Below are 24942 nucleotides of genomic sequence, written 5' to 3' on the forward strand. Positions count from 1 at the left end.
CTGGAAGCCCGGAGGGATGCGCGACAACCGCAGACCGAGCCGCTGATTCGAGAGGCGGCGATGGCTGACCCGAGTCTTTGAAATGATTTTGTTCCCCCAGACCTCGCGCAGGAGGGACTCCAAGCCAAGAAATGCCGCGCGCACAAGATCGAATGTGACTTCGGTTCTTTTTGGTCAGGTTTTGCAGAAATGTGTCGTTGAAGAGCCCTTGAGTGCGTCCGTCGCAGGTAATTGCTCGTTTCTCACGCGAGTGTCGCAGGCATGATGACCTCTGAGTATGGGGGCGCACACACTGGCAGCGCGGGTTTCTCGGCGCAGACTTTCCCTTCGAATCTGTTCCCTGGAAAATACATTTGATCTGAAGAATTTTAAAACAATTCAGCTTTAAGAGCATTGCAGTTTTTAAGAATGCTCTTTCACGAATTCACCCACCCCTCAGCTGGTAATTTAGGTAATTGCTTTGAGAATGTTTTCGAGAGTATCTTGAATACGATTTCTCCCCCCCCAGCCCCCCACCCCCGCTCCATCAGTTTGGTTGGTTTCTGTGTGCGTGTATTTTCTGTCCCTTTCTGTAGGATGGATTCCTTAAGGTCAGGGATTTATGAATCCAGCACAGAACAGGAAGCTTCAATTACAGAACTGAACATATGACCAATATACAAACATTTCCTTTCCTTTTCCCATCTAATTCTCTGTGTTTTTTGGTTGGTTTATTTATTTATTTATTTGTTTGTTTATTTATTTATTAAATTTTGCTATCATTAATCTACAATTACATGAAAGACATTATGGTTACTAGGCTCCCCCTTCACCAAGTCCCCCCCACATACCCTTCACAGTCGCTGTCCATCAGCGTGTAGTAAGATGCTGTAGAATCACTACTTGTCTTCTCTGTGTTGCACAGCCGTCCCCGTGCCCCCCCACACTACACATGCTAATCGTAATGCCCCCTTTCTTTTTCCCCCCCGCCCTTATCCCTCCCTTCCCACCCATCCTCCCCAGTCCATTTCCCTTTGGTGACTGTTAGTCCATTCTTGGGTTCTGTGATTCTGCTGCTGTTTTCTGTGTTTTTTAATAGAAGGAAAAAATAAGATTTCAATATCCCCTAGCTGCTTCGTCATCATGCAGACACTTCCCTTGGTTAATACAGACTAGTCAGCCCTGATGGGGCCCATTTGTTTTTCAAGTTATCAGTGGTGTATTTTGAATCCTAGACAGTTTTCTCTGACCTAGTTTTTGCAGTTTCTTCCACACAGCCAAGCTGACTTGAGCTCTAGAAGTGTAAATTATTTTTAATGCTACCCTTAAGTAAAATAAAACTGAAGATAAAATTTCTACAGGCATATTGTGGGGCCTGAAAAATGTTCACAGATAGCTGCCTGGCTGTTTTCACTGGCATAGTACCTATATAGCGACTGAGGGTCTTTAAAACAGAAAATGATTTTGTAGTCATTGGTGTCAAGTCATAGCTGTCTTAGAAGGAAACCAGTGCTATTCTATTTTAGGGGCAAATCACAATTAAATGGTAGAGGTCCCTCTATCTGAACATGAAGATAGATTTGGTTCATTTTCATGTTGGTAAAATGAGTTTCCTTCTAGTGGATAAGGCAAAACTGGCCCTTTTAGAAATGGAGCAGAAAGTGGGGGGACAGGGGGTGGGGGGATGTCTCTGCTTATTAACGACTCTGTTTCTCCACCAGCAATAGGTGCCAAGACACAAGACTTTGTCATCTGACTTCACAAAAAATACTAAAATGTCGGTTTCCTCGCCATTCAAGATGCGGTTAGTTCATCTGGACCTCAAAGGGGCCCCCCCAAAGGTGTCCTACCTCGCCGAGGTGAGTGCCTCCTTCGCTCTCTGGAGGACGCCCTCTGCCTTGGGTGGGTTGTGCAGTTGTGAGCAGCATTCTGTGGGTAAGGGTGCTTAGGGGGTAGCCGTGGGTTCTGGGTTGGGGCATGACCGTGACAGCATGAGTCCGAGTTTCCCCCAAATCCCCAATGAACAGACAGAGCACCCAGGATTGAAAAAGGGGAAAAAAATAGGACAAAAGAAACCTACAGCGTCCTGTGTGGACATCATTGGGTCCCTGTAAGATAAGTTCAGCCCTAACCCCCATACCAGTACCTGTGCAGGTGACCTGATTTGGAAATAGGGTCTTGGCAGATGAGATCAAGATTAGGCAATGTCACCCTGGTACAGGGTCCTAGTCCCATGAGTGATAGCTACAAAGAAGAGGGACATTTAGAAACGTAGACGCACACAGAAGGCCGACTGTGGAGACACAGTGGGGACACCATGTGGCGAGGAGGCAGAGATTGGAGGGAGGTGCTTCCATGACTGCTGGCAACACCAGAAGCTGGAAGAGGCAAGAAGGACCGTCCCCAAGATCGATTCAAGATGGCGGTGTGATATGTGAGACAGAGAGCTCCTCCCAAAACCACATATAATACGAAAATATAGTTAATACAACTAATCCTAAAAGAGCAACAGGCAAGAAGGCTGCACCAGACTGCACACACCTGGAGAAGAGAGCAGACCTCATGGAACAGGGGAACATACCAAAGCCGTGACCCGGCAGGACCCAGGCCCTCCCCCCTCCCCAGCTCACTGGCGGGAGGAAGAAACAGAGCAGGGAGGAGGGTGGGAGCCTGGGGCTGCTGAACACCCAGCCCTGCATATTTGCTTTGCGAGCATAAACCTACACTGCATGGTGCTCTGGAGATGAGTGGGGTTGGAAAGCTAAGACAGGTGGAATACTTGAAAGAATGAGATTTCAGGCAATTGTGGAGGACAGGGATCTACATCAGGCAGCTCTGGGACAAAGGAAAGGTAGGCGGTCTGAGAGGCTTCCTAGCAGCGAGAGAGCTGCTGAAGGGGAGGGGTTTGCACGGAGCTTGCTGCACAGGAGAAGGGAAAGGTGGATAAGGTTGTCTGGGTGCACTCTGCCCAGCAGGTTGGGGACTTTCAGGAGCTCCAGGTGCTCTGTCCCCCTGGCTGCCTGCTCAGCTCCGAGGCCCCCCACTGAGACACAGCCTGCTGTGCCTCCCTCTTGGCCTTCTGGCACTGGCTTACAAACTGCATCACTGTGCTGGCGTCAGGCCAGCCAGAGGGAGGCCCCACCTACGGCTGCTACAGATGCAAAAGCACAGAGGCTCACACCTGCATGCTCGGCCCACTGGCTCTGACACAGGAGACAGGCACTGCAGCAGGGAATCACGAAACAGATCTTTCCTCCCCCCAGTCATCACAAGCGCCACTCCCCTGTGAACCCCGACCCCACTCCAGGGGGTGAGCAGTTCCAGAGACTAGAGCTTCTGGGCACTAGAGGGCGCCACATAGAAATATGAAACATCAAAGGAACCTGGTTCAGACGAAAATATCACAAACCCCAGAAAAAGGGCCCAAAGAAACTGAATCACCAGTCTTCCTGTAAAAGAGCTCAAAATAAAAATGAAATCATAAACATGCTCATGAAGGTACAGAAAAATATTCAGAAACTCAGGGACAAATTTAGGATGGAGATTCAATCATTAAGAAATTCCATATCTGAAATGCAACTTACAATGGAGTTATTTAAAAGCAGATTAGATATAGTAGAAGAGACAGTAAATGAAATGGAAATTAGAGAAGAGGAATACAAAGAAGCTGAGGCACAGAGAGTAAAAAGGATCTCTAAGAATGAAAGAATATTGAGAGAACTGTGAGACCAATCCAAATGGAACAATATTTGCATTATAGGGGTACCAGAAGAAGAAAAGAGAAAAAGGGATAGAAAGTATCATTGAGGAGGTAATTGCTGAAAACTTCCCCAATCTGGGGAAGGAGAGAGTCTCTCAAGCCATGGAGGTGCACAGATCTCCCAATACAAGGGGCCCAAGGAAGACAACACCAGACATATAGTAATTAAAATGGCAAAGATCAAGGATAAGGACAGAGTATTAAAAGCAGCCAGAGAGAGAAAAAGATCACATATAAAGGAAAACTCATCAGGCTATCATCAGATTTCTCAACAGAAACATTACAGGCCAGAAGGGAGTGGCATGATATATTTAATGCAATGAAGCAGAAGGGCCTCAAACCAAGAATATTGTACCCGGCAAGGTTGTCATTTAAATTTGAAGGAGGGATTAAACAATTTTCAGATAAGCAAAAGCTGAGCGAATTTATCTCCCCAAAACCACCTCTGAAGTGTATTTTGGAGTGACTGCCATAGATGGAAGTATTCCTAAGGCTAAGTAGCAGTCACCAGGGGAAATAAAACCACAGCAAAGTAGAACAATTAATTACTAAGCAGATGCATATTCAAATAAATTAACCCCAAAGTCAATCAAAGGATAGACAAAGAGTACAGAATATGATACCTTAAAAAAAAGAATGGAGGAGGAAGAAAAAAGAAGAAAAATAAAAAAGAACATTTAGGTCATTTGTAATACCATACTAAGTGAGTTAAATTAGACTCTTAGATAGTAAGGAAATTGCCCTTGAACCTTTGGTAACCACGAATCTGAAGCCTGCAGTGGCAATAAGTATATACCTATTGATAATCACCCTGAATGTAAATGGTCTGAATGCACCAATCAAAAGACATAGAGGCACTGAATGGATAAAAAAACAAGACCCATCTATATGCTGCCTACAAGAGACTCACCTCAAACACAAAGATATACAAAGACTGAAAGTTAAGGGATGGAAAAAGATATTTTGTGTAACTAACAGGAAGAAAAAAGCAGGAGTTGCACTACCTGTGTCAGACAAAATAGACTTCAAAACAAAGAACGTAACGAGACAAAGAAGGACATTACATAATGATGAAGGGGACAGTCCAACAAGAGGATATAACTGTTATAAATATATATGCACCCAACACAGGATCACCCACATATGTGCAACGAATACTAACAGAATTAAAGGGGGAAATAGAATGCAATGCATTCATTTTAGGAGACTTCAACACACCACTCACTCCAAAGGACAGATCCACCAGACAGAAAATAAGTAAAGAGACAGAGGCACTGAACAACACACTAAAACAGATGGACCCAACAGACATCTACAGAACACTCCATCCAAAAGCAACAGGATACACGTTCTTCTCAAGTGCAGATGGAACATTTTCAAGAATAGGTCATACACTAGGCCACAAAAGAGCCTCAGTAAATTAAAAAACATTGAAATTGTACCAACCAGCTTCTCAGATCACAAAGGTATGAAACTAGAAAGAATTACACAAAGAAAATGAAAAAGCTCACAAACACATGGAGGCTTAATAAGATGCTCCTAAATAATCAATGGATCAATGACCAAATAAACACAGATCAAGCAATATATGGAGACAAATGACAACAATAATTCACCACAAAATCTGTGGGACACAGTGAAGGCTGTGCTAAGACGGAAGTATATTGCAATACATGCCTACCTCAGGAAAGAAGAACAATCCCATATAAGCAGTCTAAACTCACAATTAACGAAACTAGGAAAAGAAGAACAAATGAGGCACTAAGCAGTGAAAGAGGGACATCATAAAGATTAAAGCATAAATAAATAAAATTGAGAAGAATAAAACAATAGAAATAATCATTGAAAGCAGGAGCTGGTTCTTTGAGAAAATAAACAAAATAGATAAACCCCTAGCTAGACTTATCGAGAAAAAAAGAGAGTCTACACACATAAACAGAATCAGAAATGAGAAAGGAAAAACCACTACAGACACCACAGAAATACAAAGAATTATGAGAAAATACTATGAAAAATTATATGCTAACAAACTGGATAACCTAGCAGAAATGGACAATTTCCTAGAAAAATACAACCTTCCAGTGCTGACCCAGGAAGAAACAGAAAATCTGAATAGACCAATTACCAGCAAGGGAACTGAGTTGGTAATCAAAAAACTACCCAAGAACAAAACCCCTGTACCAGATGGTTTCACTGCTGAATTTTATCAAACATTTAGTGAAGGCCTAATACCCATCCTCCTCAAAGATTTCCAAAAAGTAGAAGACAAGGGAATACTGCCAAACTCATTATATGAGGCCAACATCACTCTATTACCAAAACCAGGAAAACACCCCACAAAAAAAGGAAATTGCAGACCAATATCCCTGATGAACATAGATACAAAAATTCTCAACAAAATATTTGCAAACTGAATCCAAAAATACATCAAGAAGATCATCCATCATGATCAAGTGGGATTCACCCCAGGGATGCAAGGATGGTACAACATTTGAAAATCCATCAACATCATCCACCACATCAACAAAACAAAGGCCAAAAACCACATGATCATCTCCATAGATGCTGGAAAAGCATTTGACAAAATTCAACATCAATTCATGATAAAAACTCTCAACAAAATGGGTATAGAGGGCAAGTACCTCAACATAATAAAGGCCATATATGACAAACCCACAGCCAGCATTATACTTAACAGTGAGAAGCTGAAAGCTTTTCCTTTAAGATCGGAAACAAGACAAGGATGCCCACTCTTCCCACTTTTATTCAACATAGTTCTGGAGGTCCTCGCCACAGCAATAAGAAGGCACAAAGAAATAAAAGGCATTCAAATTGGCAAGGAAGAAGTTAAAATGTCCCTGTTTGCAGATGACATGACATTGTACATAAAAAACCCTAAAGAATCCATTCCAAAACTACTAGATCTAATATCTGAATTCAACAAAGTTGCAGGATACAAAATACACAGAAATCTGTTGCATTCCTATACAATAATGATGAACTAGCAGAAAGAGAAATCAGGAAAACAGTTCCATTCACAATTGCATTAAGAAGAATAAAATACCTAGGAATAAACCTAACCAAGGAAGTGAAAGACCTATACTCTGAAAACTGCAAGACACTCATGTGAGAAATTAAAGAAGATACCAATAAATGGAAACCCATCCCGTGTTCATGGATAGGAAGAAGTAATATTGTCATCAAAATGGCCATCCTGCCTAAAGCAATCTGCAGGTTCAATGAAATACCTATCAAAATACCAACAGCATTGTTCAACGAACTAGAGCAGATAGTTCTAAAATTCATATGGAACCACAAAAGACCCTGTATAGCCAAAGCAATCCTGAGAAGGAAGAATAAAGCTGGGGGTGGATTATGCTCCCCAACTTCAAGCTCTACTACAAAGCCACAGTAATCAAGACAATTTGGTACTGGCACAAGAACAGAGCCACAGACCAGTGGAACAGAATAGAGAGCCCTGATATAAGCCCAACTATACATGGTCAATTAATATATGATAAAGGAGCCATGGACATACAATGGGGAAATGACAGCCTCTTCAACAGCTGGTGTTGGCAAAACTGGACAGCTACATGTAAGAGAATGAAACTGGATCATTGTCTAACCCCATACACAAAAGTAAACTCAAAATGGATCAAAGACCTGAATGTAAGTATGAAACCAGAGAACTCTTAGAAAAAAACATAGGCAAAAATCTCTTGAATATGAACCTGAGCAACTTTTTCCTGAATGCATCTCCTTGGGCAAGGGAAACAAAAGCAAAAATGAACAAGTAGGACTATATCAAACTTGAAAGCTTCTGTACAGCAAAGGACACCATCAGTAGAACAAAAAGACATCCTACAGTATGGGAGATTATATTTGTAAATGACAGATCCGACAAGGGGTTAACATCCAAAATATACAAAGAACTCACGCCTCAACACCCAAAAAGCAAATAACCCGATTAAAAAATGGGCAGAGGATATGAAGAGACACTTCTCCAAAGAATAAATTCAAATGGCCAACAGGCACATGAAAAGATGGTACACATCATTAATTATCAGGGAAATGCAAATTAAAACCACAATGAGGTATCACCTCACACCAGTTAGGATGGCTACCATCCAAAAGACAAACAATAACAAATGCTGGTGAGGATGTGGAGAAAGGGGAACCCTCCTACACTGCTGGTGGGAATGTAAATTAGTTCAACCTTTGTGGAATGCAGTCAAAAAACTAAAAATAGAAATACCATTTGACCCAGGAATTCCACTCCTAAGAATTTACCCTAAGAATGCAGCAGCCCAGTTTGAAAAAGACATATGCACCCCTATGTTTATTGTAGCACTATTTACGATAGCCAAGAAATGGAAGCAACCTAAGTGTCCATCAGTAGATGAATAGATAAAGAAGAGGTGGTACATATACACAATGTAATATTATTCAGACATAAGAAAAACAACAAATTCTACCCCTAGCAAAAACATGGATGGAGCTAGAGGGTATTATGCTCAGTGAAATAAGCCAGGTGGAGAAAGACAAGTACCAAATGATTTCACTCATCTGTGGAGTATAAGAACAAAGAAAAACTGAAGGAGCTAAACAGCAGCAGAATCACAGAACCCAAGAATGGACTAATAGTTACCAAAGGGAAAGGGACCTGGGAGGGTGGGAGGGTGGGAAGGGAGGGAGAAGGGGAATAAGGGTCATTACGATTAGCAGACATAATGTAGGGGTGGGCATGGGGAAGGCAGTACAGCACAGAGCAGACAAGCAGTGACTATAGCATCTTACTATGCTGAGGGACAGTGACTGTAATGGGGTATGTGTGGGGGACTTGATAATGGGGGGAATCTAGTAACCACAATGTTGCCTATGTGATTTTATATTAGAAATTAAAAATTAAAATAAATAAATAAATAAATATAAAAAATGCATCATAAAAAAAAAAGAAGGACTATTCCCTGGAGCGTTTGGAGAGAGCAGGGTCCTGTGGACACGAGTTTGGGCTTCAACCTTCAGAGCTGAGAGAGTGACTCCTTGTTTTAAGCCCCTGTTCGTAGTCCTTTGTCACGGCAGCCTAGAGAACTAAGACACTCTTCCACAAAGTAGGTGTCAGGGTATCCCCATGAATTCCGAAGCACAAGAGAGCAGAGCCCAGTCACACACGACGTGAATGGACCCATGTGGGGTGAGCGGCCTGGCAGGTGCGGCCGGGGAAGGAGAGAGGGGTTCCAGCAGCACTAAGACCAGAGCACCTAGGAAACAGCACCGCAGGCAGAGGCCCCACGAGGAGAGACCGGGTCCGATTCGAGGCTGAGCATAAAGAGACCGAAAAGAGGGTGCTGGGGAGCCCCAAGGCTCGCAAGAGTACCTTCCAGAAGCTTCCTTCCTGAAAGACAGCCCCACACAGAGGACATGGTGTTGGGGAAGGAATTCACACTGAGCTGGGCAGACCATGAGGGTGGAGGAGAGAGAAGACTCAGGAACTGGGTGGGATTCCCCGGGTGCTGTGACTCCTGATACTTAGTACGTGATGGAGGAGGGGCTGCCCGGGTTGGCCCATTTACATCTGGAACACAAGAACCTCTTCCTAAAAATACAGGAAAACACATCTCATTTGAAAATGAGCAACAGAAAAGGATTAAATACCATAAGAGGCACTGTGACAATGAAGAGGACAGTGATGGGTGATGAAAGTGCAGCAGGAATGTGCCCACAGGGTGAGCGAAACAGGCCCGTACTATGACAGAAACTGTGAAAGAACAACATAAATCAGAAATAGAAAAGCCCAGAAATGTGACCGAAGGCAGATGTGAGAAGATCACCCAAGAACTCCAGAATAAGTTCCAAAGAAAAAGAAAAAACTCAGAAACGAAGACTAGGTGGGAGCAGAAGTGGATAGACACCACAGGAAGTACAATACTGAGAGATAAATAGCTGGAAAAAATCAAATGTGAAGAGACACAGAACACGTGACCAATGGATGGGCTCGGAAGACTGGCAGGGAGCCCGTTACCTGTAACCAGGGCGTTTTAGCTGCTGTCGCCTTGACAGACCACCTGAAACTTGTGAGGCTTAGGCAGCAGTTCATTGCTCCTCCCCTTTCTGCAGGTTGACTGGGGGCTTCTGCTTGTCTGACCTGGGCCCCCTCGGGGTTGCAGTCCCATGACAACTAGAAGCCCCTGATAGCCCACTAAGGCCTGCACCGCCCAGGATTAGTGCTGACTGTCCGCCAGCCCCTTGGTTCTGTTCCGCGTGGGTGCTCGTGCCCTCGGAGGCCGGGCCAGGCTCCCCATGTGGCAGTCAGGCCAGTGCTGAGAGGCGCAGCAAGGCCGGAGCCTAGTGTTCTTTTAGAAACATGTCTGGCGTCGGCCCAGACACAAGGCAGGGAGTAGATGCCTCCTCCTGAGGGGGGTGCACAGAATTGCGGCCTTGTTTCCGATTTTCAGCAGTTCCCGAAGAGAACCAAAGCAATGCTGTGGAGCAAGTGCTAAGAAACTACAAAACACTTTCCTGAAATTGAAGAACACTTTGGTCTACGTGTTGAAAGGGCATACCACATGCCAAGAAAATTTGTCTTGGATGAAATACACTGAGACATCCCTTAGTCAATGTGTCGGACTTTAAAGAAAATGGAAATGAAAAACTCTTTTGACCACAGAAGAAAAAGCCCCAAGTCATATATAAAGGGAAGAAAATCAGATTGGCTACAGATATTTTGACAGCAACATTTCATGACAGGAGATAAATAAGTAACATTTAAGATACTCAAGAAGATAAAATAGGAATCAAGGACTTTTTTATCCAGCTAAATTGCCTTTCAAGTATAAAAGTCACAGACTGATTATTATCAGCGTCCAAGAACTGAGTGCATTTACTGACGAATAAGCTGCAGCTGCAGCACCAGGACTGGAGTGACCGCAAACAGTTGCTGACAGGAAGGCCTTCCTCAAAGAATTCCAGCTAGTACACGCAGAGGGAAGGACATAATTGGAAAGTCCCCACCTGCTGCTCCTGTGAAATGCTAGCTAGGCAGTAAGTGCCAGTGGTTGGTAATCCCATTGGGCAGAAGTTGGCTGATTCCCCCCAGATCCGCTGATCAGCCCAGCATCACTCCAGCAGGACCACCACACTTGTGTCTTTGAGAACCGCTATGGAACATTCTTGGCAAAGGGATGAGACTGGATCCAGTCACACCTTCGGTCTGACTACCATGCACAGGAGTGGGGAACGGGGATGTGCTCGAGGGCATCTTGAGAAAACTGTTCGTCCAATCCACTTTTGGAAAACCACACATATGCTCGCTTCTTCCACAAGTACAAGTTTTGAAAGAGAGACACTGCTAAAAATCAAAGGAACATTACAAGATGCACTAAAAAAAATGCACCTGTGGGCCTTGTCTGAATCGGGTTCAAACAAGCCAGGCATGAAAAGATCTTAGAAACAGGAAAATTTGAACATGGATGATAATTAAGGAATTATTGGTTAGGTGGAATAATGGATTGTGGGGGGTACTGCTTTTTATAAAGTCATTATTAGGGAGATACATTGAAGTATTTGTAGGTGGAAAGATACAGTGCTAGGATTTGTTTTAAAATACTCCAGTCAGAAAAGAAAAGTAGAAATTAGGTGAAACAAAGTTGGCAGAATGCTGAATCATGACGGTAGATGCATGGGGGCTCGATCTCTAGAACATGCCCACATTGGCATGTCTGTGCAGTCATGCAGAAACCCCGCCCTCTTAGCCCCCAGACTCACCCAGGCCAGGCTTAGCCCAAAAGTTGCCACCCACCCCGAGTAAAGAAAGGCCAAGTGGGCCTCCAGGTGCCCGGACTGCACAAGGGGCCAACATGGAATGCGAGTCCGCTCACTGGGGAAGAGGGACACACTGCGACTGTCCCGCTTCACTGCTTCGCAGGTCTCCCCGGGGTCAGCCTACTCCCCGCACCGGCAGTCAGCCTCTTTGTAATTTGGAGTCAGTTCTCCATTACCCTTTCTATCAATTATCATGACAAATGTTTGGTCCTGTGTGGGTCTCCTTCCATCCAGCTTGCTTCAGGATGTTCCGTGTTCTCTGGGATAGAAAGCATTGACCGTAACATCAGCAAGAGTGCTACGATCGTGTAAAGTCCCCAGCAGCACCTATCTGCAGATGGGTTAAATACGTGCAGGGAGCCCTCTGTCAGCACCCATACTGGGCTCTTCACCCCCACCTTGATGTCAGACTCAAGAAAATCTCAATCTCAGATGTGAACTGGTCCCCCAAATCCTTGAGGATAGGAATTCATGTCTTTGAAATAGAGAAAGTGGTGGGGGAGGACCAGGAGGGGCCCCCAGGAGCCTGGCTGGAGTGGCCGAGCCTCGTTCCACCTCCCTCCTCTTCCCGCGCAGAGCCCTGCAGGCTCCGCCCCGGCCCCAGGTCCCTCTGCGCCAGAAGGCTGCTCTGGGCCGCATCTCTCCCAGAGGAGCAGCTGCCTCTGGCTCGGAGCTGGCGCCCCACTCAGCTGGCTGCTGCTTAAAGGCAGCTTCTCGCCAGTGTGCAGCCTGCCCCTTGGTGTCACGGGAACGTCTCACCTCATTGGGGAGTTTGCTTTGCAGAACACAAAGTTAAAAGTTTGCAGGAAAATGTATCTACCACGTCCACGTCCAGAGGTGAGAAAAGTCCACAGACCGTGCATGTGTCACCAGCCTCCAGAGACCCTCCCTCAGTGACATCTCTGTTGTCCCCAGGTCTTTCCTTTGTTCCGTGCCCTGGGTGCAAACGGCCTCCTTATTGAGTATGAAGACATGTTTCCATACAACGGCCACCTGAGGTTGCTGCGAGCCACGCACGCATACAGGTGCTGGGGTGTGTGGGCAACGTGGGGTGGTGGTGACAATTAACAGCAACAAGGCAGTCTTTACTATCTTTTTAAAAGCTTGCCTTTGGTTATTTAAAAAAAACAGAACATGTTCCCCAAAGAGAATTTGGAAATACTTAAAAAGGAACACAAGCATCAGCTAGGATCCCCCACAAGGAAGAGCTGTGGTCCATGGTTCAGCCTCCCAGCCGTACGTCTGTAGCTATGCAGAGGGCAAAGGGTGTTTATCTGAGACACCAAAAAAGATAAAAAATAAAATAGCCAATAAGCATATGATAGTAATAAAACAACAATGAAATGCCATTTTGGCTACCAAATTGGTGAAGCTTTAAAAAAACTTATAATGTTCTGTGTGTCCTGTCTGGTCTCTGTTACAACTACTTAGGTGCCTAAAGCAGCCACAGATGATGTGGACATGAGCAGCGTGGCTGTGTTCCCACAAAACTCTTTTGCAGACACTGAAATATGAATCTCATATCACTTTTCACATGTCACAAATTATTCTTTTTTTGATTTATCTCAACCATTGTGAAATGTAGAAACCATTCTATATATATATAGGTATCATTAATATAAAATCACATGAGCAACATTGTGGTTACTAGACTCCCCCCATTATCAAGTCCGCCCCACATACCCCATTAGAGTCACTGTCCATCAGCCTAGTAAGATGCTATAGAGTCACTACTTGTCTTCTGTGTGTTATACTGCTTCCCCATGCCCATGTCCCCGTGCTACATTATGTGTGCTAATCATAATGCCCCCTATTCCTCCCTTCCCTCCCATCCTCCCCAGTCCCTTTCCCTTTGGTAACTGTTAGTCCATTCTTGGGTTCTGTGATTCTGCTGCTGTTTTTTTCCTTCACTTTTTGCTTTTGCTTATGCTCCACAGATGAGTGAAATCATTTGATACTTTCTTTCCCCACCTGGCTTATTTCACTGAGCATAATACCCTCTAGCTCCACCCATGTTGTTGCAACAGCTACAATTTTCCCTCTTCTTATGTCTGCATATTATTCCATTGTGTATATAGAACACATCTTCTTTATCCATTCATCTACTGATGGACACTTAGGTTGCTTCCATTTCTTGGCTATTGTAAATAGTGCTGCAATAAACATAGGGGTGCATATGTTTTTTTGAAACTGGGATCCTACATTCTTAGGGTAAATTCTTAGGAGTGGAATTCCTGGGTCAATGATATTTCTATTTTTAGTTTTTTGGTGAACCTCCATACTGCTTTCAACAATGGTTGAACTGGTTTACATTCCCACCAGCACTGTAGGAGGGTTCCCCTTTCTCCACATCCTTGCCAGCATTTGCTATTCCTAGTTTTTTCTATGTTGGCCATCCTAACTGGTGTGAGGTGGTATCTCATTGTGGTTTTAATTTGCATTTCCCTGATAATTAATGATGTGTACCATCTTTTCATGTGCCTGTTGGCCATTTGAATTTCTTCTTTGGAGAAGTGTCTCTTCATATCCTCTGCCCATTTTTTAATTGGGTTATTTGCTTTTTGGGTGTTGAGGCATGTAAGTTCTTTATTTATTTTGGATGTTAACTCCTTGTCGGATCTGTCATTTACAAATATATTCTCCCATACTGTAGAATGCCTTTTTGTTCTGCTGATGGTGTCTTTTGTTGTACACAAGCTTTTTAGCATGATGTAGTCCCATTTGTTCATTTTTTATTTTGTTTCCCTTGTCCGAGGAGATGCATTCAGGAAAAAGTTGCTCAGGTTTATATTCAAGAGATTTTTGTCTATGTTTTCTTCTAAGAGTTTTGTGGTTTCATACTTACATTCAGGTCTTTGATTCATTTTGAGTTTACTTTTGTGTATGGAGTTAATAATTCAGTTTCATTCTCTTACATGTAGCTGTCCAGTTTTGCCAACACCAGTTGTTGAAGAGGCTGTCATTTCCCCATTGTATATCTGTGGCTCCTTTATCATATATTAATTGACCATATATGCTTGGGTTTATATCTGGGCTCTCTAGTCTGTTCCATTGGTCTATGGGTCTGTTCTTATGCCAGTACCAAATTGTCTTGATTACTGTGGCTTTGTAGTAGAGCTTGAAGTCAGGGAGTGTAATCCACCCCCACATTTATTCTTCCTTTCCAGGATTGCTTTGGCTATACAGGGTCTTTTGTGGTTCCATATGAATTTTAGAACACTTTGCTCTAGTTCGTTGAACAATGCTGTTGGTATTTTGATAGGAATTGCATTGAATCTATAGATTGCTTTAGGCAGGATGACCATTTTGACAATGTTAATTCTTCCTAGCCAAGAGCATGGGATGAATTTCCATTTATTAGTGTCCTCTTTAATTTGTCTTAAGAGTCTCTTATAGTTTTCAGGGTATAGGTCTTTTACTTCCTTGGGTAGGTTTATTCCTAGGTATTTTATTCTTTTAGATACAGTTGTGAATGGAATTGTTTTGCTGATTTCTCTCTCTGCTAGTTCATTGTTAGTGTATAAGAATGCAACAGATTTCTGTGTATTAATTTTGTATCCCGCAACTTTGCTGAATTCAGATATTTGTTCTAGTAGTTTTGGAGTGGATTCTTTAGGGTTTTTTATGTGCAATATCATGTCCTCTGCAAAGAGGGACAGTTTAACTTCTTCCTTGCCAATTTGCATTGCAAGACTCTTTGTGTTGTCTGATTTCTGTGGTTAGGACCTCCAGTACTATGTTGAATAGAAGTTGGGAGAGTGGGCATCCTTGTCTTGTTCCCGATATTAAAGGAAAAGCTTTCAGCTTCTCGCTGTTAAGTATGATGTTGGCTGTGGGTTTGTCATATATGGTCTTTATTATGTTGAGTTACTTGCCCTCTATACCCATTTTGTTGAGAGTTTTTCTCATGAATTGATGTTGAATTTTGTCAAATGCTTTTCCAGCATCTATGGGGATAATCATGTGGTTTTTGTCCTTCTTTTTGTTGATGTGGTGTGTGATGTTGATGGATTTTGAAATGTACCATTCTTGCATCCCTGGAATAAATCCCTTTTGATCATAATGGATAATCTTTTTGATGTATTTTTTGAAATCGGTTTGCTAATATTTTGTTGAGTATTTTTGTATCTATGTTCATCAGGGATATTGGTCTGTAATTTTCTTTTTTTTTTGTGGTGTCTTTGTCTGGTTTTGGTATTAGGGTGTTGCTGGCCTCATATAATAAGTTTGGGAGTATTCCCTTCTCTTCTACTTTTTGGAAAACTTTGAGGAGGATGGGTATTAGGCCTTCACTAAATGTTTGATAAAATTCAGCAGTGAAACCATCTGGTGCAGGGGTTTTGTTCTTGGGTAGTGTTTTGATTACCAATTCAATTTCTTTGCTGGCAATTGGTCTATTCAGATTTTCTGTTTCTTCCTGGGTCAGCCTTGGAAGGTTGTATTTTCCTAGAAAGTTGTCCATTTCTTCTAGGTTATCTAGTTTGTTACCATATAATTTGTCATGGTATTCTCAAATAATTCTTTCTATACCTGTGGTGTCTGTAGTGATTTTTCCTTTCTCATTTCTAATTCTGTTTATGTGTGTAGACTCTCTTTTTTTCTTGATAAGTCCAGCTAGGGGTTTATCTATTTTGTTTATTTTCTCGAAGAACCAGCTCCTGCTTTTATTGATTCTTTCTATTGTTCTATTCTTCTCGGTTTTATTTATTTATGCTCTAATCTTTATTATGTTCCTCCTTCTACTGACTTTGGGCCTCATTTATTCTTCTTTTCCTGGTTTCGTTAATTGTGAGTTTAGAGTGTTCATTTGGGATTGTTCTTCTTTCCTGAGGTAGGCCTGTATTGCAGTATATTTCCCCCTTAGCATAGCCTTCACTGCATTCCACAGATTTTGTGGTGTTGAATTATTGTTGTCATTTGTCTCCATATATTGCTTGATCTCTGGCTTTTTTTTTTTTTGGTCATTGATCCATAGAAACCATTCTTAGGTCCAGCCTGTACAGAAACAGGCTCCCTTAGGCCCATCTGCTGACTCCTACCCTAGGCTATGATTCCATGTGTGGCCAGATTCTTGTAAAACCACTTCAACTGCTTACATAATTTGGGTAAGAACAGCTGTAAAAAGCAAACCATTACTTAAGGACATAACAGGACACTGTTTTCCCAAATTCTAGAGTGGGAGCTTTCTCTGAAACCATAAGAATATCTGTTTTGCTTTTCAGTTAATGACCATACTAGTTTTCCCAGGAAAGGCCCCCAGGATCCTGATGTAGAGAGATCGGAGGAGTGTGAATGGGGGCTAGAGTGTGAAAGGGAACCAGGGTGTGAATGGGAGCTGGAGTGAACAGTTGGTGTGAACAGGAACTGGCATGAACCTACATGGGTGATCTTTGTTTCTTTAGCCCCTCTGAAATCAGAGAGATCCTGCATCTGGCCACACTGAGCGAGCTAGAGGTCATTCCCTTGGTGCAGACTTTCGGACACATGGAGGTAAGTGGGAGGACCTGAGGTTAGCAGGGGCCCAGCTGGGGCTCAGTTCACGGCCATGGCTGGTGCAGGCTGGGAGTAGCTCAGCGCTGCACGAGAGTCTCGCCCCCAGAAGCCCCTGCCCTGTGAAAAGCAGAGAGCATGAGCACTAGGTCCAGACACCCTCCGTCCATGGAACAGAGGGCAAGAGTCAGAGTGGGTGCAGATGCCTATGAGCCCCGTCAGGAGGTTTTCTTTCTAGCTTGTGCTCATCGGGATGAGCTTGTATAAGGTAAGGTACAGCACCAAGTGCTGCTTTTATGTCCTTTTCCCATGGAAAACTGCTAACCCTTCCCAAGCCTGTGAGCTGTGCATCCTACATCTGCATGAGACAGCAGGAAACAGACTAAACACAACATGGATTTTGCAGCCATCTGGTAGTGTTTTCCTCCAGAGAGTACACCGCACATCGTTGTTCAGCGGGACATCAGGAGCTGTCCCCGCACGTCCCCATACCTCACGCTTATGTTTCAGAGCGAGCTTTCCGGGGTCCTCTCCAGTGACCACATGCTTCAGCTTTTCTCCCTGACTCCTGACCAGCTGTGCTCTCTGGGTTCTCATCACTGCCCACCCCCGGGGACCACATCCTCCTGCAGAGCATTCCTTCTGAGGCCTCTGGTGCCTTTCCAGTCATGAAGTCCAGTGGCTTTGGTCATCACCAGCAAGTCCGGAACCCCACACTCTCCTGCTCCCCCAACTGTAGCTGTGCCTCAGCTTCCCTGAGCTGTGTTCCATCCTGTAGGTGCTACCAGATGTGATCCCCCTGGCTCCTCGGGAGACCCTCTCCTCTCACTGTACTTTTTCTAGATGATGCTGTTTCTGCTGCCTCTCTTTCCTGTCCTCAGGGCCCCATGGGCCCCATCTCCAGCATGCTGCTTGGTGTCTCCATCGGGAGACCCTTCCAGCCTCAGGCGTCCGTGTTTCTGTAGTTGGGCCCATCTTGTGACTCAGCATTCCCTCCATCCCACTGTCACCACCCTTGTCTAAGCTGCCTGACCTGCTATAAAGACCATATGGTCCCCCACATCACTCTCCCCCTCACACCCCCCACCCCAGGTCACAAACTACAGCCTGGCCACACCACACTCCTCCAGCCCACCTGTGTAAGGGTCCTGACTGCTCTCAAGTGGACAAATTTCCTGGGGCTGCTGTAACAAAGCACCGCAAACCAGGTGGCTGACAACTACAGGGATTTGTTCTCTCACAGTTCTGGAGGCCAGAAGTCCAAAGTCAAGTAGTCCTCAGGTTGGTCCCTTCTGGAGGAGGGCCTTTACATGCGTTTATTTGCCACACTACCTCCTCTCTGGTGAAATAACTGTTGAAGTATTTTGCCCATTTCATTTTCTTAAGTTTTTGAGTTTTTAAAGTTCTTTGTATATTTTGGATACAAATCTTTTGTTAGATACATGACTTGCAAATATTTCCTCCTAATCTGTGCTTTTCATCTTCTTAGTGTATTTCAAAAGCAAGGGCTAATTTTGGTGAAATCCAGTTTATCAGTTTCTTCTTTGATGGATCATGCTTTTGCTGTCATTCCTAAGAACTCTGATGGTCACCAGGTCACAAGGTTTTCCTGTTTTCTTCTAAAGTCTTACAGGTGCACATTTTCTGCCGAGACTTAAAATCCATTTTGATGTAACTTTTGTATGAGGTGTTGAGGTTCTTTTTTTTGCATATGGTATGTAACCAATTGTGCCAACATTGTTTGTTGAAACAGCTGTCCTTTCTTTAAAATTTTGAATTGCTTTTATATCTTTGTCCAAAGTCAGCCTATTGTGAGCATCTATATCTAGACTATTCCGCCTCGCTGATCCTCTGTCAGCACCACGTCTTGATTGTTAGAGCTGTAAGTTTTGAAATTAGGTCATGAGATTCCCCCAACTTTATTCTTTTTCAGAAATGTTTTGACTGTTTTAGTTCCTTTGCCTTTCCATATATAGAGTCAGTTTCTCTATGTAGCTACGAGACCTTGCTGTGATTTTGGTTGGAATTGTACTAAATCTATAAATCAGTTGGGAAAAAAATTACCTCCTTACTATGTAGATTTTTCCAATCCATGAATATGGTGTATTGACCATCAACTGTGTTGTTTTCCCTTCTATGTTTTGTTTTGTTATGATGCTTTTAGGACTGTTTGCATTTGCCTTTTAGAAGTTTGGTTATGATGTGTCTACATTGGGTTTCTTTACATTTGTCTCACTTGGGATTTGTTGAGCTTCTTGGTTCCATAGATTATTGGTTTTCATTGCCTTTGGGAAGTTTTGGGCCATTTCCTCAAGTGTTTATCTGTCCCCTCCTCTCCCTCTGACACTCCCTGTGCACATATATTTGTATGCTTGGTGTTGCCCCATGGGTCTCTGAAGCTCTGTTCATTTTCTTCTACCTTTTCTGTTATTCAGATTGAATAATTTCTGTGGATCCATTGTCCCAATCACTGACTCTTTCTTTTGATGTTTCAAAAGTATTGCTGAGCCCTGTGAATGGATTTTTCTTTAATTCTGGGAACATATTCCTAATAGTTTTTTTTGACATAATTGTCTGGTAAATCCAACATCTGGGCCCACTCAATATCAGTTTCTATTGACTTGTTCTTCTCCTGTCTGGGTTCCACTTTCTAGTTTATTTACACTTTTGAAAATTTTTCACTGAAAACTAGACAGTTCAGGTAATACAGCAAGTCTGACTTTTTCCCCCTGTGGGTGGTTGTAAGTTGCCTGGATTTAATCTGAGGGTGTCCCCAGCTGTGGGGTTGCTGATGCCTCTGCAGGGGGCAGGGTGCACTCAGTTCCGCCAGTTCTCAAGCTGCCGCCACTCCCCAGCCAGCTGGGGTGAAAGGGGAGCGTGTGCTTCCGTCCTCGTCTTCAGGGCCACCTGTGGGCAGCTTGCTCCATGGGGACCTGAGTGTGGGAGACCAGAGCCGGAGCCAGCCGAGTCGGGGGGGCAGCCTAGACAAGGAGCCACAGGAGCGCTGCCTTCCCCCAAGGTTCTTCCTGAGCACTCGCCTCCCGGTGTGTTGCTCACCTTTGTTTGGAGCCCCAAAATGGTTATTTTGACAAATGGTTCCATTTGGTGCTTGTTCGGGAGGCGAGTCACTGACCTCTTCCACCATGCTGAGAAGCCCCCAGCCATGACTCTGCGTGAGCCTGTCTTCCCGCCTTCTCCCTCAGTCCTGCCAGCATGGGGGAAGAGAAGGGCCTCGATGGGTGGCCGATGCTGGCAGCTCACAGCTCCCAGTGGCCTCCTGGTGACCCTGAGCAGGCACAAGAGGCGGACATGGAGAAGCCCAAGCCTGCCGGCTCAAGCCAGGCAGCAGCCAGGAGCGGAGGGGGCTCAGGTGCGAGCTTCTGTCCCGCGTCACTGAGCTGCCTCCTGCCCTCTCTCCGCAGTTTGTGCTGAAGCATGACGCTCTTGCTCACCTCCGGGAAGTGGCGCTTTTCCCCAACACCTTGAGCCCCCACGAGGCCGAGTCCCTGGCACTGGTGCGAACCATGATCGGCCAGGTCATGGAGCTGCACCCGGGCACCCGGTGGCTCCACATCGGCTGTGATGAGGTGGGTACTTGCCAGCGGCTGGGCCCCAGTTCTGCAGCAAGCAGGCTCTGTATTGCAGGGCCTCTCCTCCCACCTGGCAGCCTCTTCTCCTAAATAGAGAAATAGCCCGCATCCCAAAGGGTGAAGGTGCTGGTGGGGAGAGTCCCCAGGGAGGTGGCGTGCTGGTGCTGAGCTGAGCAAGGTAAAGCTGGGTGCAGACCGCCTAGTCCATGCAGGCGCTGTGGGGCCGATGAGGGGCGGCCTGCGGCCAAAATGGCCATCCTGCCCCCAGCCTCCAGCAGCAGAGCCAGTTCTCAGCCGGCCGGAGGCTGTGTTTGAGCTGGTGACTCTCTCCCCAGGGAAGAAATGTGGGGTGGGGAGGGGTGTACTTTGAGGCCGTGGTTGCCAGTGACACCCCCCAACCTGCCACTTCCCTCCTCCAGGAACAGACACAGGGACTGGAGCGCTGAGCACAGCTGGACCTGAGCTTGGCTGTGGGGGTTACAGATCATTTTAGCCCCAGAGCTTGAGCTTTTTCTTCCAAGGGAATTTTCTTTTTGTAGTAAAATGCACATTACATAACACTTACTGCTGTAGCCATTTTAAAGCGTGTGATTCAGTAACTGCCAAGTGTGTTCAGTGCCATGTGCCTCTCTCCACTGTTAGTAGTTCCAGGACCTTGGATCTCCCCAGTGGAAGCCCTGTCCCCATTAGCGGCCCCCCCAACTCCTGCACCCTTGTCTCCTTTGTGTTCATGGACCACCTGCCTCTCCTGGATGTCCAAATAAGTGGATTCCTACAGTGTGCGGCCTTGAGTGTCTGAGCATCAGGTTTTGAGCTTCACATTGTGGGGTGTCGGCGCCCCACTGCATGTGGCTGAGGGACATGCATGTGCGGGTGGCCACATTGTGTTTATCTGCTCTTCTGTAGGTGGACATCTGGGTGCTCTCTGCCCTGTGGCCACTGTGTCCCACGCTGTGAACAAAGGAGGTGACAGTGGAGGGTCAGCTCTTGGAAGAGGCAGGGTCACTCTCCACCCCCTGGCCAAGGCAGCTGCCTAGGGCCTCAGGCCCGGCCTGAACTCCACTGTCTGCCGGCAAGGGTGGGTGAGCCGGGGGCAAGCCCGTCCTGTCTTACTTCCAGGTCTATTACCTTGGGGAAGGTGAGGCCTCAAAACAGTGGCTGCAGCAGGGACAGAACAACAAAGCAAAACTGTGTCTGTCCCACATGAAGGCGGTGGCCAGCCACGTTCTGGCCCAGCACCCCACCACGACACCCCTGGTGTGGGACGACATGCTGCGTGCCATCCCCGAGGACCAGCTCTCAGGTCAGCAGCCTAGGGAGCAGGCTGCCCCCAGTGGGGCTTCCTGGGGCCATGAGGGGAGGAAGCCGTGTGTTCCTGACCCGGCCACTGGGAGGAGGTGCCGGCACGAGGCTTCAGCCTCAGGCAGCTTACCCACTCCAGTATTCTCACAGGAAAATGCCTTTCCCCTGAAGGATGTTTTGGGAACCAGGCCCTAGGGGTGGGGCAGGGAAAGGGCCCCACACAACCTCACATAGCCCTGCGGGTGCCGGTGCACCAAGGGTGGTAACAGCTCCCAGGTCCTGGGGCTTGCCTGCCTGAGGCTTTGGGACAGCACGGGGACCCTGAGTCCCAGTGCCCACGCCACTGCCAGGCTCAGGCGTCCTCAAGGCAACCGCGTGTGGCCAGTGGGGCTGAGATGAACCAGAAGTGAATCGTTGGCAGTGCATCCCTGCTGCAGGGTGCCAGCACGGGACCCGTAGGAAGCTCCAGGCCCCTGCCTGGAGGCGCACACTTCAGACTCCAAGAGTCTGGTTGTTTCCAAAGCTGGCTGGCTTGTGGTTGTGGCATTTACCACCAAAAACAGCATGATGTTGGGTCTGTACTTGAAATCCGTATGTCCTCAAACAGACGCTTGTGTTCCATTCTAACACACGGAGCATAGGCTGGAGGAACACGTTTCTAGATGGGGCTCAGCACTCACGGCCTCTCTGCCCCCAGCATCGGGGGTGCCACAGCTGGTGGAGCCTGTGCTCTGGGACTACGGGGCCGACCTGGACATCCATGGCAAAGGTCAGTACTCGTTGCTGGGGGAGACCCGTCACCGCCCCCAGACCCTGTAGCTGTGACTGCCCAGCTGTGGGAGTGCAGGGTCTTGGTCACGTGGCTGTCAGAATTCTGTGAATCGCCTGTCACCTCGAGCCCCAGCTGGCCCTGGGACAGCACCCCTTAGCATGCGTCCTGCAGCCCAGGCCACTCACAGGGTGACCTATTCTCCACGGTGTTTTGCTAACGAACGGGTGAACTGAGGGCCACTGTTGAACGGCTGGGGTCTCACTGAGACCGAAGCCTGTGGGGAGCTAAAGCTGGCAGTCGCAGCAGCTAACGCCTCTGGGTTTTCTGTCTGGACAAGCATGGTGTTGCCCGGGGATTCCTGATGCAGGGCTGGCATGCAGCCTCCTCAGGACCCAGGCCCATCGTGCCTCTTGCTTTCTCGCTCAGCCCTTCTCATGGAAAAGTACCGGGAGTGTGGTTTTTCCCGGCTGTGGGCTGCCAGTGCCTTCAAAGGGGCCACGGGGGCGAGTCAGGCCCTGACCCCCATCGAGCACCACCTCAGAAACCACATGCAGTGGCTGCAGGTGGCAGGCGGCGGGCCAGTGGATATGCTGCAGGGCATCATCGTGACCGGCTGGCAGAGGTAAGGCTGCGCAGGCCCTGGGAGCTCCCCCTGGCCTGCCCCAGGGCCGACACAGTGCCTATTTCCCCTCCTCGGCTCGTCCGTCCGGGCTTGCCTTTCCCTAGCCGGCTACCGGGAAGGGCCAGCTCTGAGCACCGTGTGGGAAGACCCTGGGCCCCAAGGGGCAGGTGCACATTGGAGTTGGGCTTTTCACACCCTGCAGCTGCCCCAAACTCTGCAAAGAGGCCCCCCTAAAGGTGTTCAGGCCCCAGGCATGCTGGCCCTCCTGAGCCCCTTTCATTTCTGCGTGTTCACGGTCCACAACCCGGCCTCTGAGAAGCCACATATAAATTTGCATCCTGTACACGGAGGCAAGAGGGCAGATTTCGGCTCTTTCAGGATTTCACATCATTTGAAAAGTAGGACTACAAATAAAACAAGCCCCTGTTCCAGGCCAAGTCCTGGCCACTGGGAGGGTGGAGGGGAGGCCGGGTGGCCCCTCCTTGGGGGAGGGCAAGTGCCCTGAACCCACAGGAGGCAGCTGGCAGCAGGGCCTGGGGAAGAGAGCTCTGGGCCCCCCAGGCCCCACTGACCCTGGGACCTCGCAAAGCTGAGTCAAAAATGAGCTTACGCCGGGTTGAGGGGGGCGGCCACAGAGGAGTGAGCTCCAGGCAGGGCTTTTGGGGACACAGGCAGCAGCCAGCTGTGTGGAAGCTTTCAGATGCCCACTCTGTCATGCAGGGAGTCATGCACACATGCTGTGTGGCATGGGCTTCGGAAACTGAGCACCCCTCTCCTGGACTCAGGTACGACCACTTCTCTGTGCTGTGTGAGCTGCTGCCCGTGGGGATCCCGTCCCTGGCCATCTGTCTGCAGTCGCTGCTCCGCGGTACAGCCCCCACCCCTCCCAGGCAGACAGGTGGCAGGAGGCACAGAGCCGGGTCCCCTCGCCCTGCCTGCTGTCCCCTCCAGGCTGGACTCTGCTCTCCTTCTTGGTAGCTGCTCAAACTGCTGCAGAAGCCCCGGACCCCTGGGGAGCGGTGGGCAGTGCAGGGTGGTTCCTGCTTGGCAGGAAGGCTCACCCCCTGCAGCATCATGGCACCCTCCCTGGCCATGCTGCCAGTGACATTCAGCTTATTTCCATTTTCCACTTTCCCTGTGTGCAAGGGGGAGCAGCAGGCTCACCATTGCTGCGCTCCCCATGGGGTTGGTGGGGGCACTGCTGGGCCTGGCCACCAGTCCTCCCGGGTCGCTCTGCCCACTGCCCAGGGCCCAGAGGTCCGCCCGGTGCAGCCAGGGCAGGTCCAGTGTCCTGTCCCTCCAGACTGCCTCCATCTGCGGTTGGTTTCAGGAGGCTTTGCTGAAGATGTGAAAGCAAGAGTGGAGGACTTTCTCGGGATTTCAAGCCTGGAAATAACCGACTTTGCAAGGTGACCACCCTCCCCTCGGCCCTGCCTCCCCCTGGCAGTCCACTGTCTCAGCACGGGCTCTCTGCAGTGAGGAGGCCGCCTCCTTCCCCGGCAGCGACATCCTGGCCCTCGTCACGCAAGTCAGCCTGCAGCTGCGCAGCTCTGTGGACGCACTGCTGGAGCGGGACAGGTGAGTGGGCAGTGGCGAGCCCCTCCCC

The 24942-nt window shown here is 47.1% G+C and overlaps 2 protein-coding genes across 7 annotated transcripts in view; one reads left to right on the plus strand and one right to left on the minus strand.

The window, feature by feature from the left end:
* OGFOD3 (2-oxoglutarate and iron dependent oxygenase domain containing 3) overlaps positions 1-171 on the minus strand; it is a 39910-nt gene extending 39739 nt beyond the window's left edge. Inside the window, exon 1 of the mRNA XM_017641473.3 lies at positions 1-171. The gene's annotated coding sequence lies outside the window, so the exon portion shown is untranslated.
* HEXD (hexosaminidase D) overlaps positions 101-24942 on the plus strand; it is a 26013-nt gene continuing 1171 nt past the window's right edge. For 3 of the 6 annotated variants that reach the window (XM_036997313.2, XM_073236162.1, XM_036997315.2), the window contains exons 1-11: positions 101-227; positions 1701-1838; positions 12476-12585; positions 16963-17050; positions 20473-20637; positions 21760-21943; positions 22640-22711; positions 23141-23336; positions 24122-24204; positions 24640-24745; positions 24813-24914. In XM_036997313.2, the coding sequence (XP_036853208.2) occupies positions 1755-1838; positions 12476-12585; positions 16963-17050; positions 20473-20637; positions 21760-21943; positions 22640-22711; positions 23141-23336; positions 24122-24204; positions 24640-24745; positions 24813-24914 (1190 nt within the window). In that variant the 5' untranslated portion in view covers positions 101-227; positions 1701-1754. Of the gene's footprint in view, positions 228-1699; positions 1839-12475; positions 12586-16962; positions 17051-20472; positions 20638-21759; positions 21944-22639; positions 22712-23140; positions 23337-24056; positions 24205-24639; positions 24746-24812; positions 24915-24942 lie in introns of those variants that run through there. The other 3 variants (XM_073236161.1, XM_036997314.2, XM_036997316.2) reach the window with 3 other exon arrangements.

Source organism: Manis javanica, chromosome 4, assembly GCF_040802235.1.
Source record: "Manis javanica isolate MJ-LG chromosome 4, MJ_LKY, whole genome shotgun sequence".
In the NCBI taxonomy this organism is placed as follows: Eukaryota; Metazoa; Chordata; class Mammalia; order Pholidota; family Manidae; genus Manis; species Manis javanica.